The sequence below is a fragment of the Penicillium brevicompactum genome (assembly GCF_028827555.1).
Source record: "Penicillium brevicompactum strain IBT 35665 chromosome Unknown utg000006l_segment0_segment0, whole genome shotgun sequence".
NCBI classification, from domain to species: domain Eukaryota; kingdom Fungi; phylum Ascomycota; class Eurotiomycetes; order Eurotiales; family Aspergillaceae; genus Penicillium; species Penicillium brevicompactum.
In genome coordinates this window covers 929,135-946,775 of record NW_026623209.1, presented here as the reverse complement: position 1 = coordinate 946,775, position 17,641 = coordinate 929,135, and the positions used below count along the sequence as shown (strand labels likewise).

Below are 17,641 nucleotides of genomic sequence, written 5' to 3'. Positions count from 1 at the left end.
ATTCCCCGGCACGAAGACACATCGACATATTTAAGTAACGAGCTCCAGACCCGCGTCCAAACAATCTGTCAGTGATTTCAAGACGCGCGGTTCCAAGGTTGAGTATGGAGCTATATGGAGCTAGGTCTGTGCTTTCTGAAGAAGTGATCTATCAACATTGCACCCATAAGCCTAGCATTACGGAGTACTCCGTACTATCTTTCGATTTGCAAACAGAGATTGTGGATAGAAATTGTATCTCAACAAAGCGGCCATTGGACTAATTGAGGTCATTCAAGTAAAGACTAGCTATCCGAGCATGAAGAAAGGTAGCTCCCATGCAGGCCCACCTGAGGATAAATTCTGCAAGTCGCGGCGGGCCCAGTCCAAGCAGGGTTTTGCAAAATTAACGGGAAGTGCCCTGATTGACCAATTGGTATAGATATGCGCCAGCTATGTCACTGACAGTTTCATCCAAATTAAAATAACATGGAAATCAAGATCCGTGGACCCTGTCAGCCACGAGTGGAGCGGATCCCATCTATATCAGCCGAAGTGGACCCCCGTGGGCACCCACTTAATCATTTTGCCGCGCTCTCAGACGCCTGACAGGCGAGATCGAAGGTTATAGATTGCAGAATGGTATGGCTTATTCCTATTTGGGATATTGGGGCACTTTTGGCAGGTCCATCGAGTTTCAGGGATTATTTGGCATCCCTACTTTTTGCGGGGATAGCCGCCTCTTCAGGAGTCTAGACTTTCCCATCAAAGGCGTTCATACAATTGAAATAAAAACTGACTGAGATATTACTGGATATTTTCTTGCTCTCTTTTCTCTCCTCTCTCACTGTCACTCTGACTCTCTCATTCGTGCTCCATCTTTGTTCCCTCCTATAGGTCATATCTTGACCAAGTATGGCTTTCTAATTTCAGTCATAGATCTGATACGATGAAAAATGGAGCGATTCAACTCAACTCATATCCATAGCTATCCGGTGTGTTTGACCACTACGCAATACACACCACCCCGGCTCAATGTTTATATCCAATTCTCAATACTAAAACTCGGCGTGACCGACCTTTGACCGAATGCACCCTCGGCGATTACGCTGTTTGCTACGAGAACACCCCGCCATGAGTCAGATGCAGGGTCAAACCGGGTAGTCGGAAATCCACGGTACCCAGCCCTACAAGAGCGGGAGAAGACCCGCCTATTGCTTTGTCTACATACAGCACAGCCATACCACGATGGAGAGTTCTCTAGAGCCCATGCAAGCTGAGAGCAGTCAAATCTCTTTAGGAACTCGCCTGTACTTCTCTCCTCCCTGACTCGCACGAACCAAACTAACAATATCGCAGACAATCCATCAGTATAATCTGTGCCTCGACAGCACTCGTCTTTACGGGATGTGGAATCAATTTCGCATTTGGTGTCTTCCAAGAGCTGTATGACACCATGTCAAAGGAACCTAACACACCATTCACTGGAGCCACACCCGCTCAGATCGACTTGATCGGCACTCTTTCCATCGCGCTCATGACCATCGGCGCCCCATTCGCAACAACATGGATCAAGCAATATCCTCCCCGCAATGTCATTTGGGCAAGCGGGGTCATCTACTCCGGTGCCCTGGTACTGGCAAGCTTCAGTCAAGCCCTATGGCAGTTTATCCTCACACAGGGATGTCTCCTGGGAATCGGCACTTGTCTCATCTATATGCCCTCTGTGACGGTAGCTCCAACATGGTTCTCTCTCCACCGCGGTCTAGCAATGGGAATCATACTTGCGGGGACAGGAGTCGGCGGTGTCGCTTGGCCACTTGCCTTCCGGTATCTCATCGACTCCGTCGGATTCCGAAACACACTCCGTATCACAGCGGGCATATCATTTGTGCTGGTTTCTGGCTCCGGGGTGTTCATCCGTTGGCCGGCAAACCAGCTCGCTCGCATTCAAGTTGAGAATGCCGCTTTATCGCGTTCATCCAACATCTTCCGTCTACCGCGGGTTGACTGGCGAGTCGCGAGAAGTCGCAAATTTCTGGCACACGCTCTCGGTGCGGCACTGCAGTCTGCTGCATACTACACGCCAGTGTTTTTCTTCGCATCGTTTGCTCGTACATTGGGTTACTCGCAGGCAACTTCGGCTAATTTCATTGCAATCTCCAATGCTGCAAATGCAATTGGAAAGGTCGTCATTGGCCATGCAGCAGATCGAATGGGCAGACTCAACACACTGGTTCTGACCACTCTCATATCAGCAATCTCCGTACTGGCTTTATGGCTTCCCTCTTGCCTATCCACAACCCAGTTGAGCGGGAGTAATCTGTTCATCGCATTCACGATTTTCTACGGCATCTTTGCCTCGGCTTACGTTGCTCTCTTCCCAACGAGTCTAGTTGAATTGTTTGGTGTGCAGAACTTTGCCAGTGTCAACGGCTTGCTATACATGATCAGAGGCTTTGCCACGTTGGTTGGGACTCCGGTTGCAGGTGCTTTGATCAGAGGTCATAATCAGAAGAATATGGGCCCCAGGAGTTATGAAAACACTAGCATCATGGTTGGTGTGTTAATGGTTGTGGCAACCTTGGCCGTCACCTGGGCGCGACTGGAGGCTACTCTCGCCCTAGACGGGAGCCAAGGCCACAGAAGAAAATGGTTAATGTAGGAATTGGCGTGTACCATGAAAGATCACGTCTGAATAATTTTCGCAGTGTACATTCCTCTAGATTCGACGAACCCATGAACGTAGATGGAAATGAATCACATAACTCCGAGGCGGATCAACCAGATACGACCCCAATCATCAATCATAGATCTTCATCTCTAAATCCTCTTCTCTAAATATTCTCAGCCTCACAATCCAGGAGTCTGAGCCCCTTCTCCAATGCCCATCAATCCACCGGCAAGTCCGTTCATTCGACGATCCAAGATATCCTCCTCGCTATCCAGAGAAGCAATACTGCGACCTCGCGGACGAGCGGTCGTCGGACTTTCCGGCGCACTGTTGGTCTCGTCGGCATCGAAAGGATCACCACGGCCAGCTCTCTCCAAGTGTCGAAGCTTGGCAATAAAGTCATCTTTGGCTCTGCGGTCATCTCCCAGGGATGTGAACCCTTTGAGCTGCGAAGAAGCAAAGGAAGACCGCGACCTTCGACGTCGCCTGCGGTGCTCGGGTTTTGAGTCTGATGCCGCGTCACCAGCATTCAAGTTGACTTTGCTCAGACTCATTTCCAAGGGTCTATCGTCGTCACCCGAAGACTCGCCTGTGAAGGTTCGGTGGTGGTTGCGTCCCAGTGTTATGGGATTTGGTACAAGGTCGGCCGACCCTGACCATTTGAGAGATGTATTCGCTTGGGCACCATCATTGATGGCTAATGAATTGGCCACGAGGGTGTCCGTTTCGATGTTTTTGAACAATGTTTCAAGCCACTCCGCACTGCGATAGATGTACTTCCATGCATCGGGGAAGAATCCGGCCATTTGCATAAACCCATGTGACACACCAGGAATCAAGGAAATCTCAACGTAGTTCTTCTCATTGAAGGGGCGTCTGGCTTTCTCCAGTCCCAGATCCTGGCGCTCGCGGAATTGATGAAGTTTCGCTTGGCGTAGTCTGCCAGCAAAGATGACAGTGTCATCGACCAGAGGGTCCCGCTCTCCTGTCATGATGTATGTCTTGGGGAAACGAGCAAGCAAAGCGTCCGGTGCTAGAACAGGCGACAACAGGAAATCGGTGTTGAAATCTGGCCGATAGTGTGGTCCGATGTACAGAATGATCATTGCGCGAGTCATTTCGGGGGTGAGAATGCGATCATGCACGTAGGTGATCATAGACGAGACAGCAAGTCTGGTCTTGATTGGTTTGACGTTGTCTTCCGTTTTGATAGGAGGTTTTGTGCCGAGCTCCTCATTCTTCTGAAGCTTCTTCTCCAACGACTTTGCGGTTTCGGTCGCGATATCAGTCTCTTTCTCCTTTCCCTTGCCTTGTGGGGATATAGCAGTCAAGTCTTCAACTGAGCGACCGGGGGAAGTGAATGGTGTGAGTTTGCGGTATTGATCTTGCTTTCGTTGAAGGACACTGCGATTTGTTTGTCGGGAACTCTTGTCCTGGATTAAAGACATCTGCTCGTCGCTCATCCAGCTTTCTACCCTCATGTTCAAGGCAGGATATCCCAAAACCAGGCCATCGGGGGCTGGAAGCTCATCTTCCCTTCGCCAGCCTTGGGACATCGCCGATTGCAGGATCATCAAAGTCATTCCTACAGCCAGATTCCCACCGGCACTCTCTCCAGTGACAAGAATGCGTGGTCGAACCTTTCCTTCGAGGCCCATGCAACGACCATTAGTAGCAACTATACTATGATAGACATCATAGCATTCGTGTAGTGCATGCGGGTACGCATACTCTGGTGCCTTTTTGTAGTCAACGCTGAGGATGGGAACTTTAAGTCGCCCGGCCCAGGCAAGCAGCTTGTCCTCTGAGTTTCTGGGACTCATGGCGACAAATCCACCACCCGGAACATCCAAAACAACAGAGGTTTGCTGTTTCAACGCACTGAGCGGGCCGTCGAAATACAACCACGCATTCACGGGCTCGGTATAGATTGATTGGGCTGGCCGAGGAATTCGGATCGCTCGAGCAGGATATGTTGTCATGCGAGGCCGTAAAAGTCTGGCCATGTTCCATAAGTAGGGACTCGTAGCTTTGTTCCATGAAACACGTAGGTGCTCCAAAGTCAGAGTGGCTCGAACACGGCGGACCTTCTCGTCTGCTTGTTCGGCCGCGATCAGGTAGTATACTGTGAAGACCAAAGACGCAATATCCCGGAGCCACTTTGGCTTGATGTTCATCGCGGTCCAAAACCCAGCATCCAGGCCTGTGGTGATCCACGTCGCTCGAAAGAAGGACCGCGAATACATGTTAGCCAATGGCTCCGGGCATTCTAGGCCGACAATCTTGGCAAAGTTTCGGCTGAGGTAGAGCCACAGAAATATGATGACGGTTGTCTGCCATGTCGTCAATTTGCTAGTGAAGCGAGAGGAAAGTGATCGGATGAATGGTGGGCCATGTTTATCTGCTCTACAGGTATACGGTGATTAGCTCTTGTCAGTGCGGTTGACGGGATATGACGGACTTTAGTAAGTACACTGACCAGAAGGAGACTACCGCAAATACTTGGATCTTGCGGAAGCGGGTTGAGGGTCTCCCCAAGACGTGATCTGGATACTCGTGAGCTCAGTACTCGGCGCGTTGGCGATGACTGCATACCTATCATCTTTCCAAGGGCTCTCTCAACAGCTCCCGGTTTCTATGTGAAGCCAAGAGAAAAGGAAATCCATATTGACAAAGGATCAAGAGACGACGTCAGCCCCATCGCTTAGGCTGGGCTGAACAATCAATCACCCCAGACTCGTCATTGGCGAAGGGATTCACATGTGAATGCGGATCTCACATGTGATCCCCATCAGCTGACCAGTCACGGGATTTGTTGATCTACGTCGATCTTGGGGAATGTGCTTGTGCATGTGCAACTCCTTCGTGCTTATGTCCTTGTGAATCTAGTTATGTTTTCTGTCGGCAGTAGTTCCGTCCATGTCCAACTTGCCAATTACACAACGAGACCTCCCATCCCATACTGAGCAACCCGGCAATACAGATACCGCCAGAATCGCTGACAGTGGTCGCTCCAAGTGAGAATTCACGATCTTCTTTCGGTACGCGATCGGTAATCTCGGCAAAGGTATTGACGTACACTACGCCGCCAAGGAGTCCTTCCCAGAAAATGATGATGAACACAATCCATACACTCGGGATGAAGTCGAACAAAGCGTGAAGTGTCAGAATCACCAGGTTGAGCACCTGCAGAAGCGATGGAAGGTATAGGTGATGGATGCGGTAGAACGGGGTCGAGGAACGGGAGATAAACACGCCGATCTGGTATATCGCATTGTATGTGGGATAAAATGATCGAAAATGTTCAAAGGGCGACTCGCGGAGAGGGAAGAGGAGGGTTGGCGCCACTCCTTGATTGATCACATACTCGGCAATGTAAACGAGTAGCATAGGGACCATACTAGAACACTGTCAGCACTGGGGGGGGATACGGATCGGCCCGAGAGGAGCACCCACAATGGGATAAAAAGCCCCTTGACGCGACGTAGATTCACGAGAGCCTGGTCCTTCCAGGTACCATCTTCGCTGGGATTCGTGGATTTTTGATAATTGGTGGCACCGTGCGACAATCCCAAAAGTCCCTCATTCTCACCACGTCCACTATCCATCTCGTCTTCCTCCACTTCCTCTCCGCCTTCGATCACACGATACCTATCAGCGCTGGATTCAGCAGATCGCAAAGGTGTCATGGGTAGCACAACGAAGAAACTCAGTACCATCACAGCCGGTAGACACGCAGATACCAACAACGTGATGTGAACAGAGAGCCCCAGCGCCGAAGTTGCCAGGGCATAAGCACCCGCTCCAACTAATCCAGCAGCGCCAGTGCCACTGCCCCATGCGGCCAGACTGAACGGACCGTAGTAATGTGTAAGACCCATGAAGCTCAGCTCGCCGCCTCCACTGGAGAAGCTAGCAAGAATGATACCTGCGATCTTGGACGAAATCGTGCCTCCATCTGTATAGCTCGGGCTCATCGCCACCACCAGCATGCCGACAGCCGAGAGGAAGACGAAGATGATGATGCGCATCCAATAGGGAACCAGATGGATGAAGTACGGGGCGACGAGCTTCGTCACAAACGACGGGATCACATCCGCGAGGAGAACGACGCCTTTGGGTATATCTGGACCGACTAGATCTACGGCTGCGGAGAGGATGATCACGTAAAGAACATTGTTGATAAGGCCTGTTTGCGATTAGCGGTGTCTATCTCGAGGTGGGTGAATGCGCACCAAACAGCCAGAAAGCGACACAGACTCGAGGGTCTGCGCCGCTGAAGGCGCCGCTAAAACGGGCGCTGAGGCGGGTCCAGAAGGAAGGCTGCTCTTGGGAGGAGATTGCGTCCTCGCCGGAGGGTGGACGAGGCATTCAGTTGCGTTGGGGTTGACAGACTACAGGTGGGAAATGGAAAAAGTCAAGCGCTGGAGTCCATTTCTAATTCAGTATGAAACAGGGGAATACGAAAGTGAAGAGCACAGAGTGACGACTCCTTTACCGTCAGATCCACCGCTTCCGTCAACGCGCGTGGCTGACACTTGGCGCCCCACGCGACACATTTCCTCTTCCCCTAGCGTTAGGGCTACTACAGCCTCCCTTTTGGAGATTGTTAAAATGTCAATTAAAATCTTGGACAGGATGCCCAAAGAGAAGCATACACCTTATTGAAGTTCAGAAGCTAACTCAATTAGACACTTCTAAACTCCAAAGGTCTACGTGATACGCAGAGCAGCAGCTTCCCGAAATCCAAGGTTTGATGTATATCGATTCCTTTTGTTAGCCAAATATTTTGGCTGTGGCTAGCTTTTATCATTTATATAAAAACGCAAATGCTCTATATCACTTGAAGGTATCAGGAAAACAAAAGTCGTAACCGGCATTCAAAATCATTCATGCCTGGACCACAGACTCGATGCTCTGCTCCAAAATGCGCAAACCAGTCTGGATCTGGTCATTGGTGATGGTCAACGCAGGGACGAAACGGAGACAGCCGTCACCAGCAGTGATGATCAGCATGCCACGCTCACGGGCAGCAGTGATAATGTCACCAGCCTTGGCGGTGTACTCAGGTGCAAGCTGAAGACCAAGAATCAGACCACGGCCACGGATCTCAGAAAGAACCTTGGGGAACTTCTTCTGCAGAGCCTCAAATCCAGCAACGAAGAGATCGGACTTCTCCTTGACAGACTGCTGGAGCTCAGGCTCAGCGAGACGCTCAACAATGTGGTGGGCCACACGGCAGGCAAGGGGGTTGCCGCCGAAGGTGGTACCGTGGTCACCGGTCTTGATGTGCTGGCCAACAGACTGACCGGAGACAATGGTGGCACCAATGGGAATGCCGTTACCCAGGGCCTTGGCGGTAGTCAAGATATCCGGGTGGGCAGCCTCGCCAGAAGCAGGGGCAAGGGAGGGGTGAGCGTGCGCCCAGAAAGAGCCGGTACGCGAGAGACCGCACTGAATCTCATCATAGATCAGCACAGCGCCGGTCTCGTCGCAGCGCTTGCGCAGAGCAGCAAGGAACTCGGGGGTAGCGATGTTGACACCGCCCTCACCCTGGATGGGCTCGACAATGACACCACAGGTCTTGTCGGTGATGAGGGTCTGGAGTTGCTCAATCTGGTTGTAATCTCCGTACTTGAATCCCGGAATCATGGGCGAGAAGGGAGTCTGGTACTTGGGGTTGGGGGTGGCGGAGAGGGCGCCCATCGTGCGGCCGTGGAAAGAGTTGTTGAAAGAGACGAACTCGTGCTTCTCACCCGAGGGGTTTAAGGTACGGCCAACCTTGCGAGCGAACTTGATGGCGGCTTCGTTGGCCTCGGTTCCAGAGTTGCAGATGAACACCTGCGAAGCATCGCGCATGGCACCGGACTTCTTGGTCAACTCAATCAAGAGCTGGCTCAGGGCACCGGTCCAAGGGTTGTGGTAGAGGTTGGAGGCGTGGAGAAGGGTCTCGGCCTGGAAATCAGATATCCAAATCAGCAATTGGTCCCGCAAATAATGTGTAGAAAGTGGCGCACCTGCTCAGCGATGATCTTCGCAATCTCGGGGTCACAGTGACCGAGAGAGTTGACAGCAATTCCAGCAGTCAAATCCAAGTAGCGACGGTTCTCCATATCCCACAAGTAGCAACCCTGTCCCTTCATCATCATGGGAGCCGGGCGGACATAGGTCGAAACCATGAACGGAGCGCGCTCATTGACGAAGGACGATGTGACTGAGTCGGCCGCGGGGTCGGGGTTGGGCAAAGTCGTCTCCTTCTATGAAATCTTTAGTATGAATCAAAGCATACAATTCGTCCAACGTACCTTTGTGTTCAGGTCCTGGGGAGCATTGGAGGTGGTGGCCAATCGGCGCTGCACCGGTGACTCAAGGGCAGGGACAAACCTCGATGCGCGAGGAAGACGGCGCGCGGCCAAACGAATAGCAGACATGATCTATGGGTATCAAGAAAATTGCCAATCGCAAACAACAAGAAAAATCGCAAGTATGACTGATTGGATCAGCGAGCTGCCGGGAGAAATAGAAAAAGGCGATATCGGGATCGGCGAATCTTAGTCACTGTGGAGATTTGAGTCAATATCTCCGACCAACTCCAGAGCATTTGACTCACTGGACATATCATTGCCCTCGTACAAAATGCCACTCTCCATTACTATTCGTCGTACAATCCTCTCGGCTACTGCGTCCCGCAGCGCTATCCGGTCCTTTTCCACAGGGCGCGCCTTGCGCCAGAGCGACGACAAACCGTTACCCTTCTCCAATTCCCCGGCTCCTCCGCGCCTCCCGAAGGAAGAACAAGAGATCTTCGAGCAGCTACAGAAGCGTTCGACCGGTGCATTCAGCACACCGCAAGTCAACCAGTCTCCGCAGGGAGAGATCCAAGCCGATGGTAGCGGTGGCGAACTTCATCCCGATGCGCCGAAGGGACTGAAGCCCGAGTTTGAAGGCGAGAAGAACCCGAAAACTGGCGAAGTTGGAGGACCGAAAAATGAGCCTCTGCGCTGGGGTTCTGGTAGTGACTGGAGCTATGGTGGACGTGTCACTGATTTCTGAGTGACTGCACCTGGCCAAAGAATCTCGCATACATTGGCGTTGGTGTTTGTTGTCGGAATACCATCATGTAAATAGGATCTTCACTTGTATCTCTGTACGTTTTCATTCTACCTGCATGACATATACTTCTTTTCCCTCGGCCTTTTCTTATTTTTTACAACAAAGAAACGAAATGAACCATATTGATACACAATACCTGGACGGTGTTGTACCTGATATTTGCTTTCATTTGTACCGCAACTTTCGAAGTGCATACACAATTCTGGCACTCAACACCACCAACCTCATGACTTGATCAGATAAACATACATTGGTTTATGACAACCAGCTATAACGAAGCACGCGATCAGAGCTTCGATTTCTCCTCCGCAAGACGTGCGAGGGTGGCTTTACCAGCCCGGCTTTCGTTAGCTCGCCCCAGCTCCCCGCTGATCCATGATCCAACCTTAGACATCTCATCCAGGCTAATTCCTGTATGCATTCCCAAGCTGTGGATGGTATGCACTAGGTCCTCGGTCGCCACGTTTCCTGTCGCACCCTTTGAGTATGGGCAGCCACCAAGGCCGCCCACGCTACTGTCGAAAATGCGAACACCATGCTCCAGCCCGACGATGGTGTTCACCAATGCTTGTCCATATGTATCATGGAAGTGCAATGCTAGGTCTGTATTGGCAATGCCGGCAGCCTTGAGCGCTTGCAAAAGCTCCATGGTGCGAGGGGCGGTGCCCATGCCAGTGGTGTCCGCCACCGAGACTTCATCCGCTCCCATTTCCAGCAGGGTGGCAGTGATGTCAGCAACCTTGACAGGGTTCACATCGGGACCCTCGTAAGGACATCCGAGGGCGACAGAGACATATCCTCGGACCCGGATATTTTTAGACTTTGCTAATGCAACAATCGGCTTAATGCGCTCGAGTGACTCGTCGATGGAGCAATTGGTGTTAGCCTTGGAGAAGGCCTCCGTTGCTGCAGCAAAGAGAGACACTTCTGACGTTGTGGCGGCATTTGATGTGTCTCCCCTTGCGTCTGCGGGGACACCCGTGTCCTCCATGATTTTGACCATATTCTCTAGTCCTCTGATGTTGGGGACTAGGTAGTTGTATGCAATGGTAGACTGGGCTGGTGGAGGCCGGGTGAGAAGATGCTCACAAATCTCAGCTGTGCTTGCCATCTAGTGTGGTAGAAAGTCAGTGTCGAGACCAGCTTAAGCTGCAATGGCATGATCGGCGACATCATACCTGTGGTACCCATTTGGCAGGGACAAACGAGCCAGCTTCGATGGTTGTCACACCTGTTTTAGCTAGCCGTCCGATCAATTCGAGCTTTGTTTCCTTTGAGATCGACTTCTTCTCGTTCTGCAGACCATCTCGGGGGCCGACCTCAACGATGCGGACATGGTCCGAGGTTAACCGCGACTCGGTCGCAAAGCGGCGTGTAGCTAAGGGCGAACGCAGGGCAGAGAAAAGACGCAAATTGGGGCGTCCCGTAATCATGGCGAAGAGTAGACCAGCTTTGTAGATCCGCAAATAAGTAAGGTTAGAGTGAGCAGCTCGCAGAAGGAGAACAGCTTGGGGAAGGAAGAGTAGCAGGCCGAGATGCGGAGAGCGCTTTACCCCTTTCGGACTAGTAGATCACCCCACCTCTTATTCAGCAGAAAAAAAGTGCCCGCCCTAAGTGGGATGATCAACGAAATAGTGATTACAACATTGATATCTGAAGTCACATTCAATACCATGGAGCCACAGCCTATATCCACCGAAGATGGCTCACAGGCCAGCCAAATGCGCCAGCCCAAGAAGAGATTTGTCGGCCGACGAGCGGCAGATGCTCAAGCACAGAAGGAATCGACCGGACAAAAAGATGTAGAGTCTACAGCGGTCCAAACAGGTATCTCACACATCGCCTTCAATCAAACTATAAGTCGCTAATACTTTTTTTTCAGCCGCGCCCCGCAGAACTGCTCGCACGCTCAACCAAGTCCCGCCAGAGATCCTGAACGACCCCGAGATCAAAGAAGCCATCGAGCTCCTGCCCAGCAACTACTCCTTCGAGATCCCCAAAACAATCCACAGAGTACGAACATCAGGAGCCAAGCGCGTCGCCCTTCAATTCCCTGAGGGTCTCCTAATTTTCGCCACCACGATCTCCGACATCCTCACCCAATTCTGCCCAGGCATCGAAACCCTAATCATGGGCGACGTCACCTACGGCGCCTGCTGCATCGACGACTACACAGCACGCGCCCTAGGCTGCGATCTCCTCGTCCACTACGCTCACAGCTGCTTGATCCCAGTTGACGTAACGAAGATCAAAACCCTGTACATCTTCGTCGACATCAGCATTGACACCAACACCCCTCCTCGCAACACTAGAGCGAAACTTCAAACCAGGCCAATCAATCGCAACTGTCGGCACAATCCAATTTAACGCTACTCTCCACGGCCTGAAGCCTGTCCTTGAACGCGCCGGCTTCCGCGTCATCATCCCACAGATCACCCCGCTCTCCAAAGGCGAGATCCTAGGCTGCACTTCGCCCCAGCTCTCAGATACCGAAATCGACGCCATTCTCTACCTCGGAGACGGCCGCTTCCATCTCGAATCCGCTATGATTCATAACCCCTCTATCCCGGCTTATAGATATGATCCGTACTCTCGCACACTCACGCGTGAAAGCTACGAGCACGAGGAAATGCACACGATTCGCCGTGATGCCATTGCTACTGCGAAGTCGGCGCGGAAGTGGGGTATCATTCTTGGTTCGTTGGGTCGGCAAGGTAACCCACACACCATGTCGATGATTGAGAAGCACCTGCGTGAGCGCGGAATCCCAGTTGTCAATTTGCTTCTTAGTGAGATTTTCCCAGGGAAGCTTGCTTCGATGGCGGATGTCGAGTGTTGGGTGCAGATTGCTTGTCCGCGTTTGAGTATTGATTGGGGATATGCGTTCTCGCGGCCTTTGTTGACGCCGTATGAGGCGCTGATTGCGTTGGGTGTGAGGGAGAATTGGGATACTGGGAATAAGGGTGTTTATCCAATGGATTTCTATGCGAAGGAGGGTCTTGGTCGGACAAAGCCGCAGATTGCATAGGTTTAATATGTTGCATCGGGCGAAAAGTATATACCCCCATAGACTAGGGCAGCAGGTCTGACTCTGAAGGCACGACATCCACATACATGAATTTCTTTTGGCATATCTACAGCAGTTCGCAAGCTTATAGACGATCGTAGAGAATAGACTCATTAATAACAGCCAGGCTATCGAAGGCCCAGCAAAGATGTCATGGCATTAATATCAGACAATCCTAATCAAATACAAAGTTCATAATACAAAGTGGTGGTATGCTTCACCCTTTCACGTCATCGGCACTATCCGTGTTAAAGTCACTCGCACTGCCGCGTCTCAAAGAAAGCACGTTCTTATTCGCGAGCTCGTCGGCAGTACGCTCAGCAGCGCGCCATCGAGTAACGGCTTGTTGAACATCCTCAAACATCTCTAGAGAATCCTGGATGATGCCGCCTTCATCACCATCACCGACTTGAGTGCTTTCGCGGGAGCCACGGTCACTGGACATGGGGAAAGCAGGTCCGAACCCGCGTTGCGGAATAGGATTGAACATGATAGCATTTGCAAACATGCGGATCAGCTCCTTCTCCAACTGTGCGGAGTTTACGATGCCCTTTGGAGGGACAAAATCCTCAGTCTTGTTGAGCATGAGCACGCCGCTTTTGGAAGGCGTGCCGCCCGGAGCAGGAGACTCGCCATCCCCTGGTGTACTGAATGATTCCCCTGCGGTGGCAACCGCCTTGCTACCCTGATAGACCGCAGACTTGATGGTTTTCAAGTCCTGTGGTCGATAGATAAGATCGTGGTAGCCTGGCGCATCGCGTTCCCCAATTGGTTTGCCAAATATGGAGGCAAGCTTGTGTGTTGCAACGTCATTCAAGAGCGGCTGCGCAGTGCGGTGGAACTGCCGGGCAGCCATGACATATTTGGTCGTGTCAAATTTAGGAATGTCAGCCGGGTGAGGCTCAATATCTTGGGCTTCACTTGCTCCACGCTTCCGTTTCGATCGGCCCTTTGGGGTTTCTTCATCGGCAGTAACAGGTGCACCCTTGAGGCGGCTGGATGCTCGCAGTGTGTCATCAGAAGGCGCAGCTGATCCATCACGGGAAGCCAGCGATCGTCCTCGACTGCGAGAAGAAGCCGAACTGACGGCCCGCATCCTCCGAGTTGAGGGTGGCTTTTCAGTTTTTATGGTTGGTGTAGACTTCGCGTCCGGTTGGCCACGCCGTGACCTTCTCTCGTCCGAGGACTTCCTAGGAGGGGGCGACATTTCCATCGCATCGATTGGAGACCCCCGTTCGCTGATGGGACTCACGTCCTCTGGGCGAGGCCGTGGCGGTGATGTTGGGGAATGGGGAATGTCAGGTCGCGGAGTCCTCTTCCAGGGAGTTGAAGAGCCTTGTGTGTCAATTGACAGACGGGGGTGAGAGGCGCGTGATTCGGAGAAGGAAGGTAGTCTGGAAATTGGGGTGTGTGGTATGTGCGGACGACCAATTGGAATAGGGGTGTTCACCCCAGAAGCAACGGCGCTGGGCGTCTGCTGGGTTGGTTGTTGTTGAAATTGGGGTAATGGTGTGTTGGTTGATTGTGGTAGAGGTCGCTTGGTAGAAGCCTGCCCGGTTTGTGGTGTGGTTGCCCCTGGGGAGATGAGGGGATATGGCGAGTGAGGAGAGGGATCCAGCTGCCACTGCTGGAAGGTTGGTTGGGCCGGGGTTCGTTGGGACGCCGGTAACAGAGGGGCGGGTTTAGCTGCCACACCGGACGGAGGTGGAATTGGATTCGCACGAGGTGCGATCTGTGACGGGTGTGAGGGGGTAGTTCGTGCTGCGGCGGGTGTTGTGGGTGGTATTTTCTGAGCTGAAGGCGCAAGAGGCTGAATGGCCGGCTTCCCGGTGGGTTGGGGCTTTGCGGTTTGCGGTTGCGCTGGCTGCTCCGTCTGCCCTTCAGGTTTGGGCACCGGGGGTTGTGTTTGAGTGATCGACGAAGGGGCCACCGGTGGCACAGGTTGTGGTTTCGGGGCTTCTCGTACCGGAGCTGGTATGCTCACTTCAATGCGCTGCTTTCGCTGCTCGGCCTGTTTCTTGTCTTGGGCGACGGGAACAGCTTCCTCGTGCGGCTTGCCTGTAGGATCTTGCACACTTTGGCGCGGCGTCTCCTCCTTCACATCAACATCCATTGGGTCGGTCGGCTCTTGCTCGGGGTTCTCATCCTTGGATGGTGTGGCGTCCAGTTCAGCTGGCTTGTTGTCCTCCTTCCGTAGCTGTTCCAGTTCCGATCTTATCTCCGAGTACATCTTCTCATCCTCTTGGATTTCCTTGGTCACCAGCTCTTTATATTTCGCGTAAAGATGCGCTACGAGCTCCGGGACGAGGGTGGCATGAGTGATCCCCTCAGCCAGTTCCGCGGGCCGTGGGCTGGAGATTTTGCGCTTCTTCGGATTGGGGCTAGATGCATCTGGCTGTCGACCCTCCGAGGCCGCACCGTCACGGCTGAATCCATCGCGCATTAATGTCGCGTAAAGATCCTCCAACGCCTCCGGAGTGAGCCGACCGGCATCGAACTTTACATTGTCGCGAACCAGCTGATTGTTGCGCAGCAGCGTGGAAATCGAGCCGAAGCTTGTCGGTCGGGCATCGGTTGTCGCAAGAGATTGGAAGAAGAGTAGGGACTCAAACGTAGTGTACGCCGACAGAGGAGGCATCCCCCATTGCCTGTCGAATCGGCCGCCGGGGGAGAGAGCTTTGGGAATTGGGGCCACGGTGTTCGGCGATATGATCACGTTGGGATCGGTCGAGCTTAAACTGATCGAAAAGTACGCGACAGGCTGTGAACCGCAATACGCATCGCCCAGAAAATTCGGCAAGAAAAAATTTGGAGGTCAACTTCCACGGGCCAACTGGGGTAAAAACGGGTTGGGGTCAGGATTTCTAGGTAAAGAGATGGGATACAGTCACTCGTGAGCTGACGATCAATGATGAGATAGGTGGAATGGGAAGGGGGATCAATTGCCCAGTTCCTGTATGGGATCATGTGACCACAGTTGCCAGGGAGGAATCTGCCAGAATGCGGCACGTTAACTACTCAGTTGGACACATCCCATACTACGTCGATTTACTCTCTTAATATCTCGATATTTTCTTGACTTCAAGGGAGGGAAATATTCAAATGTGTTTTGCCTCATATTTGAGGATCAAAATTACACATGTTCGCCCCTAAAAGCCCCTAAACCCCTAAGTGACCCAGGTCTCCATAGTAATTAGCCCCAATGGTCCTATAGAAGGGTGACCCCACGCTGTCAGGGTGTGTGTGTGTCCAATGCTCTCGGGAACATGCGCCTTCAACCATGCAAGTGATGAAGGCTACTGTAAATAACGCCCCCTTTTCTGCTACTCCATACCCTATTTGTTTGACAGTCCGAAGCAGTAAAATTCAGTTAGTAGCGTAGGAAGGATGTAATAGATGTATTAAAAAAGTCCCGAGCCCCTGAATCTCCATACCCCCTTTTTTATGCGAGACGATAATTGCGTAGTGGTATTACGCTGTAATGATCTCCTTGCTCCCGAGTTAGCAGGGTGGACTAGTAATGATCAGCTCTTTCAATTTCACTCTTCTCTCTTCTCTCCCCTCTCCAAGTTTCATCTACAAAGTATTCCGAATCTTTACTGTCTATTCACAGACAGTTTCCACGCTCTTGACACTTTCTACACTTTCTTCGCTTATCGCGCCAAGGTACCATTTGCCTGAAGTATAAGAATCAACAACGAAAACTAACTTCTTTCCCCCCGATCAGATCCGTGAATTCTGTAATCGCCTACTTCTTTGACACAAAGAAACTACACAGACTCGATCCTCTGTGCATATAATCCCCAAGAGGTTACACATCGTCTTCCCCGCCATCAACAATCTTTTGGGGTCCCGAACGTGGCCCGCGCTTTTCCAACACATCATGTCCGACCAGGAATGGAAGCCCAAGATGCGCCCTCAGTCGTGAGTGACCCTCATCTACCTGCGTCTACTGCGAATCTCGAAGTATTGACCATAATCAGCACTATGGCGCAAGCATTCTCGTCCGCCTTGGACAGCGCATTCATGCTTGACTCCGATGTCAACAACCTATCGCAAACCGTCGATCAGAAGTGAGTGGAGCATACGGTCGCAACCAGTACATATCCTATGCATCGTCGCTAACATCGCATTCCAGGAAGCAACAGATGATGATCCAGAATCGCGAGCTGGAGGAACTGCAGAACCGCATTCGCGAGGCGGAACAACGCCTCCAGATGTCCCAGAAGGCGGGCGTGGCCCCCGCCGGCTCAGGGCAGCAGGGTGAGCGCTTTTGATCGTTGTACCCTGTTCGGTCATTTGATATAGCCGGTTTGTTTTACTCCAGGGTCTGACTGTGTGACAGCTTCCCACGGATTCGAGCACTCTGAGCAGCGGGCCAACCATTAAGCCAAATCACGGGTGTTTTTTTGTTCGGCCTCCTGGGATAGCGAGGTCAGAAGATGTTCGGATCGGATCCATCTGGGACTCGCGTCGCGTCTATTGACGCATTTTTCCCCCGGGATGATTTTGCTGCTTTTGCTGCTTTTGCTGCTTTTGATATATTCTTGTTCTGGCATTTCTTGAGAACCCCTATGTATTGGAAGAAATGCTTCCTAATCGCCCCTCGTTTGCACCGCTACGGCGGCCACCTGCGATGTACCTGAGTGCTTTTCCTCTTTTTTTTTTTTTTTTTTTTTTTGGAATGGAACTTACAAGCTGGAATGACCTGGGAAGATCAACCAGTGTGATATCAGATTAAACCCACACCTAAGCAGTGCCCAGGTGTCATTGCGGAAGTAATATACAGGGTACACTTTTAGTTCACA

At 51.9% G+C, this 17,641-nt stretch overlaps 8 protein-coding genes across 8 annotated transcripts; 4 read left to right on the top strand and 4 right to left on the bottom strand.

Moving 5' to 3' along the window:
* Nucleotides 1-1,227: 1,227 nt before the first annotated feature.
* On the top strand, nt 1,228-2,644 carry N7506_008546 (putative MFS monocarboxylate transporter; the record flags this gene model as incomplete). The annotated part of the gene is made up of 2 exons (XM_056957839.1): nt 1,228-1,289; nt 1,339-2,644. 2 exons carry the CDS (start codon nt 1,228-1,230, stop codon nt 2,642-2,644), a joined length of 1,368 nt encoding a protein of 455 aa, XP_056807229.1.
* Nucleotides 2,645-2,832: 188 nt separating this feature from the next.
* Nucleotides 2,833-7,024, bottom strand: N7506_008545 (uncharacterized protein; the record flags this gene model as incomplete). Its single annotated transcript, XM_056957838.1, has 5 exons — nt 2,833-5,059; nt 5,115-5,199; nt 5,593-6,053; nt 6,110-6,842; nt 6,889-7,024. The coding sequence occupies 5 exons, from the start codon at nt 7,022-7,024 to the stop codon at nt 2,833-2,835; spliced, it is 3,642 nt and encodes a 1,213-aa protein (XP_056807228.1).
* Nucleotides 7,025-7,543: 519 nt separating this feature from the next.
* Nucleotides 7,544-9,084, bottom strand: N7506_008544 (acetylornithine transaminase; the record flags this gene model as incomplete). Its single annotated transcript, XM_056957837.1, has 3 exons — nt 7,544-8,608; nt 8,671-8,910; nt 8,959-9,084. 3 exons carry the CDS (start codon nt 9,082-9,084, stop codon nt 7,544-7,546), a joined length of 1,431 nt encoding a protein of 476 aa, XP_056807227.1.
* A 205-nt stretch (nt 9,085-9,289) lies between these two features.
* Nucleotides 9,290-9,706, top strand: N7506_008543 (succinate dehydrogenase assembly factor 4; the record flags this gene model as incomplete). Its single annotated transcript, XM_056957836.1, has 1 exon — nt 9,290-9,706. The coding sequence occupies one exon, from the start codon at nt 9,290-9,292 to the stop codon at nt 9,704-9,706; it is 417 nt and encodes a 138-aa protein (XP_056807226.1).
* A 346-nt stretch (nt 9,707-10,052) lies between these two features.
* Nucleotides 10,053-11,199, bottom strand: N7506_008542 (hydroxymethylglutaryl-CoA lyase; the record flags this gene model as incomplete). The annotated part of the gene is made up of 2 exons (XM_056957835.1): nt 10,053-10,877; nt 10,945-11,199. 2 exons carry the CDS (start codon nt 11,197-11,199, stop codon nt 10,053-10,055), a joined length of 1,080 nt encoding a protein of 359 aa, XP_056807225.1.
* A 240-nt stretch (nt 11,200-11,439) lies between these two features.
* Nucleotides 11,440-12,794, top strand: dph1 (2-(3-amino-3-carboxypropyl)histidine synthase; the record flags this gene model as incomplete). The annotated part of the gene is made up of 3 exons (XM_056957834.1): nt 11,440-11,593; nt 11,649-12,034; nt 12,081-12,794. The coding sequence occupies 3 exons, from the start codon at nt 11,440-11,442 to the stop codon at nt 12,792-12,794; spliced, it is 1,254 nt and encodes a 417-aa protein (XP_056807224.1).
* Nucleotides 12,795-13,050: 256 nt separating this feature from the next.
* On the bottom strand, nt 13,051-15,471 carry N7506_008540 (uncharacterized protein; the record flags this gene model as incomplete). The annotated part of the gene is made up of 1 exon (XM_056957833.1): nt 13,051-15,471. One exon carries the CDS (start codon nt 15,469-15,471, stop codon nt 13,051-13,053), a length of 2,421 nt encoding a protein of 806 aa, XP_056807223.1.
* Nucleotides 15,472-16,716: 1,245 nt separating this feature from the next.
* On the top strand, nt 16,717-17,222 carry N7506_008539 (uncharacterized protein; the record flags this gene model as incomplete). The annotated part of the gene is made up of 4 exons (XM_056957832.1): nt 16,717-16,757; nt 16,817-16,906; nt 16,972-17,096; nt 17,179-17,222. 4 exons carry the CDS (start codon nt 16,717-16,719, stop codon nt 17,220-17,222), a joined length of 300 nt encoding a protein of 99 aa, XP_056807222.1.
* Nucleotides 17,223-17,641: the final 419 nt, after the last annotated feature.